The sequence below is a fragment of the Penaeus vannamei genome, chromosome 19 (assembly GCF_042767895.1).
Source record: "Penaeus vannamei isolate JL-2024 chromosome 19, ASM4276789v1, whole genome shotgun sequence".
Lineage (NCBI taxonomy): Eukaryota > Metazoa > Arthropoda > Malacostraca > Decapoda > Penaeidae > Penaeus > Penaeus vannamei.
The window spans coordinates 4,559,934-4,564,933 of NC_091567.1; the positions used below are offsets into that span (position 1 = coordinate 4,559,934).

The 5,000-nt window shown below is 29.7% G+C and overlaps 1 protein-coding gene across 4 annotated transcripts in view; it reads right to left on the reverse strand.

Annotated features, from left to right (window-relative positions):
• The window catches only part of Nf1 (neurofibromin 1), a gene marked incomplete at its 3' end in the record, with an annotated part of 107,999 nt that overhangs the window by 63,685 nt on the left and 39,314 nt on the right, over nucleotides 1-5,000 (reverse strand). For all 4 annotated transcript variants that reach the window (XM_070133798.1, XM_070133795.1, XM_070133797.1 and 1 more), the window contains 8 exon segments: nucleotides 421-565; nucleotides 798-988; nucleotides 1,275-1,517; nucleotides 2,814-2,942; nucleotides 3,105-3,223; nucleotides 4,135-4,244; nucleotides 4,567-4,678; nucleotides 4,904-5,000. The exon segment at nucleotides 4,904-5,000 is cut by the window's right edge and continues 60 nt beyond it. In XM_070133798.1, coding sequence (XP_069989899.1) covers nucleotides 421-565; nucleotides 798-988; nucleotides 1,275-1,517; nucleotides 2,814-2,942; nucleotides 3,105-3,223; nucleotides 4,135-4,244; nucleotides 4,567-4,678; nucleotides 4,904-5,000 — 1,146 coding nt within the window.

The following is a 5,000-nucleotide window of genomic DNA, read 5'->3' on the forward strand; positions in this document are numbered from 1 at the left end:
TCTAGTTTAGAGCATATATCTTTTAGGTGTTCTATAGGTACACCCAATTTTAAATCTATTTGAAGAGTTTAACTTGGATGATACTCAAAGAGTTCTCAAAGAGTTTGTGGATAATGTTCAAAAAGTTCTCAAAGAGCTTGTGGTGAAAAGGAAATGAATGACATCCACAATGTCATCAGAGAGTAAGAGATTCACTATACAGTAAATCCAGTGTTTGTATCCTTTCAATTTCTTTGAGATTCCAACTTAACATTTCTACATTACATATAATGAAAACAATCATCTTTAGCCTGCTTTCTTTTAAAGAAATATTACTAGATTTGTATTCCTAGTCACAATCTCAAAAGATCTTTACATTCAAATATACAATAAATACATATAGAAATGGAGAAAAAGAAAAAAATATGGTCATGAACTTACCTGAATCATCCTTAGAGGAGTGTGAGAGATGCAACCTTGTGTGACCTTGTTCAGAGTATCAGTGAACATTGACCTCAACTCACTCGACTTGTTATATACAATGTCAATTTGTGGCCACCAAGGTAGTCTTGGTTGTGTGATTATTCTGTAAGGTAAAGCAGGACCACTATCAAACACAAGAATGCAATGTATTTGAAGAAATGGGTTCTCTGCCCATGTTTCTGTTAACAACCAACCACTATAAGCAAATATTTGAAGCAGAGAGAAAATATACACTTATTTGATAAATAATTTTGCCCTAGTAGGCACCCGGTCTTCTCATACCCCTCCCTTTCTTTCAGTAATAAGATAAGAACGAAAGAAGGAAAAAATCTCACCTGTAAAGAGAGCTGACCAACACAAAGTGGTAAGTTGACTGGGAATTTGGATTAAGGCAGACTTTGAGAGCCTCGTTGTTGTGTGGGAGGATACGGAACAGGGACACAAAACAGTCGATCATTAAATCTACGTCTTGGCAAATGTATGCTTGGCCACGGGAGAATGGTTTCACAATGTTGAAAAGCAAATTCTGGAAGGAGAGGTTCCATTAAAGAGCACAAATTCATTAATTTAATTTTTGTATATAAAATCCCTTTATATTCATTCTAATCATGGTTTATTACCCTTAAACCCAACAATTTTAAAGATAATAAACTTCATATTACAAGCTGACCAGATTTTAAAAATCAATTGCTAAAATAAACTACAGAGTTGTTCACATTCACTTGAAATGGCTTTTACTACATAATTTATGTACATACAAAAAATTATAATGATCAACCCTACATTACATTCCACTGGTCACACAGCCTCACCTTAAGTTCACTAATCACACTTTGCACTAATACAAAAACAACATTGTTTGAATCGTTGATATTAATATAAGTTGCAATCTTGCACAGCTTTACACAGGTGACAGCTGCTGCTTCAGTTAGATGTCTACTAATGTTGTGAGGCACCAAAGCCTTTTTCAACTGATCAATGAACTGCTTCTTCTTAAAATGCCTTTGAGAACATGGAGCACCAGCATCTGCATTCACTATTTCTTCTAAAACTTTCTGTTAAGAGAGAGAGAAAAATGTTATCATCCTCAATTTATAAATGGTAATATCTATCAAATCTCCTACAAGTCGCCCTTGTCTGACTTCCTTGTTAAGTACCCCAATCTACTTTTTAATTAACCCCTACAATATCTATATCTATATATCTATCTATCTATCTATCTATCTATCTATATACATATATTTTATATATATTATTTATAAATATATATATTATATATAAATATATTTATATATATATAAATATAAATATAAATATATATATATATATATATATATATATATATTATATAAATATATTTATATATATATAAATATATATATATTATATATATATATATATATATTATATATATATATATATATATATATATATATATATATATATATATATATATATATATATATATATATATATATATGTGTGTGTGTGTGTGTGTGTGTGTGTGTATATATATATTTAAATACATATAAATACATATATATACATATAAATACATATAAATACATATATATATATATATATATATATATATATATATATATATATATATATATATATATATATATATATATATATATATATATATACATTATATATATATATATATATATATATATATATATATATATATATATATATATACAGATATATAAATATATATATTTGTAAATATATATAAATAAATAAATAAACAAATATCATATATATACATATATATATATATATATATATATATATATATATATATATATATCCAAAAAACTTCGAAAAAGATATGCCATAATAAAAGTAACAATACCTTACCTAACAAAAGACTATCAATATGCCTCATCCATTCAAAAGGAAATACACATGCAGATTTAGTCATTATACTGAGTATTTTCCACTGAATTCCCTGAAATGTGATGCCCAGGTCACACCACACTCTACTCCACTCCCATTAAATATGATTTTGAACCTACATTTCCTTATTATATCTGTATCTTCATCAATAGCATGTTCTCTCTTTTTATTTGTCCTCCACATCAGGACACCTTTGTCCAGTGCACCATATAAAGTAAGAGGCCATATAATTTCCCTCCTAGGAGTCGTGACCATCCCAGACCTTTTTTACCTTCCCTCAGAGGCAGAGGCAGCCGAGACCCAAGGAGGATCTGGCAATCCCCCCCCCTCCCCCTCCATGGCACCTGAAAACCTAGTTCTGGATTTGGGACTCAAGATCAGTGTCAGTGTCATTTTTTTGCAAGTGCGTTTTATTACAAACATCAAACAGAAGGCAAAACACTTACAGGTGAGAGAACTAACAACATAATTTGCAAGGGCCAAACAGCAGCTCTTCTTTTATTGTTTTCTGTAAAGCTGTCCAGATGTTCAAACATAATCTCACAACACTTCGCTAAATCTTCATTCCGTCGTTTCTGAAATAATCAGCCACATTATAGGTGGGACTTCATAAAATGCTTTAGATGTTCTCTATCAAGCCTCATCTTCTTTCAGCATTAGGCATATAGAATAAGGAGATTGCATGTATGTATAAAAAAAAAAATAAAGAAAGAAAGAAAGAAACGAACACAACATACCTGCAAATCAGCAAACTCATTTGGGTAAGTATCCATCCAATTCCATATTGCTTTTTCCAATGAGTTCATTAGCACTATTTGAGCATTCTTCCGTAAACTTCGAAATTTCTGAATGGTTTCTGTAACGCAAGGAAATTCATGAAATGTTTTCCATCTAAAACCATAAAGGTACAAATATAAATTGTTAATAATGATGATTGGAACATGGAAATACTCTTAACCACATGCCAATGGGGAGGGCATGTGTGTACATTCCATGCCCAATGTGTGTTTAATTTAGTATTTGTTTTTACATATAGATGGCTCCACACACACTAGGTCACCAATGAACCTGTTTACCTTTTTTCTTGATTTTCAACATAAATTTCAAGCATTTAATACTGGTGTTAGTAATGTCAGTAACAATAAAGTAATTTTAATCATAATTACAACCCTTTTCCTTGATATTCAATATCATTTTTTTGTATCAATACTGCTGTTAGTAATGTCAGAAACAGTACAGTAATTATAATATACTTATAATAAAAATAATACTATCAATGTTGATATCAATAGTAAAAAAAGTATTTCTGCGCTATTTCAAGGAATGGTGAGGTCACAAGATCTACAAATTGACTTCTTAGTGGCTAAGAAACTAGAGCCATCTGTGTGCAGAAACATTTTACAAAACAATACTAAAATGAATGCAACATTTTCCTGGTGGCATTGGGTTAATTTGCTTGAGTTGAAACCACTTTGAAGGCAATATCTTTATTTAGAAATTAAATCTTGGGTAACAAAAAAAGACATATTGCTTTGTAAATCAACATATATATAGTGCAATAATTCAATAAAAAAAACACTGTAAAGATATTAAAAGACTTGATTATCTAGTAACTGAACCAACTTTTAATGAATGTATCATATATTTCGAACTTAAAGGCTAGTTCAATGAAAAAGGTATTCTATTAACTTGCCTACAATACAAGATAAAGAGTAATTTGTAAAATCACAAACAAACAACAAATTAACTAAACTAATTTCTTTTTACCATTTAGAAGCTTGATGAGTCTGTTTACATCAACATTAATGTGCTGTATTAACTCAATATCACTATAATCCGGATTTTCTTCTGTACTACTTGTACTTAGTTCTTGTAATCTGAAAAAAAAAACTACAATTAGGGGTACATACATTTTTTCTTTTTTTAGTTAGCCTGTCTTTAAAGCATGTATAATTCATCTAGCAGTTTATATACTTATACTTTATCAAATGCATAACGTCCAAAATAGATGTACCTATCTGCTTTAATTAAATACAGCATACACTTCTTCCTAACAGTTTTACTTCTATTTATATGAACTAAATCTTAATAACTGGAGACCAAATTCTATAATCTCAATAGCATTTTACAGGAATTTTCTACAGGGCTAGGACTAAAGCCCATGGTCGTACCTAAAAGATTATCAATAATCAACCTTACCTCACAGATATTCGATTGAAAACAGCATTGAAGTTGTTGAGACTTAGAGCAAACAGCACTTTAGATGCCAAATTCTTTAGCTGAACTACCATAGGATCATTATTTGGTAGATCTGTAAAAAAAATATGTATATAAATAAATAAAATGATGTGTGAAATTACTACTTTAATTAAAGTGTATATTCTTTTTCAGTATCATTACCATGATTTTTTTTTTACCTTTAAATACATGGTATCAGTATCATAAAAAGGTTTTTATCTTTAAGAGTATGCAACTTTTCTCAAAACTAAAAGATTTTTCATAGCTCAGTATCACTACTACTAATGATAATACTTACCAATAAACTGACAAGTTTCCCTTAGGAGGAGTTTCACATTCATTGCTTCATCTCTAGTTGTATCTTTTGGCTGGGAAGACAGGCACTTCTCCAGGGT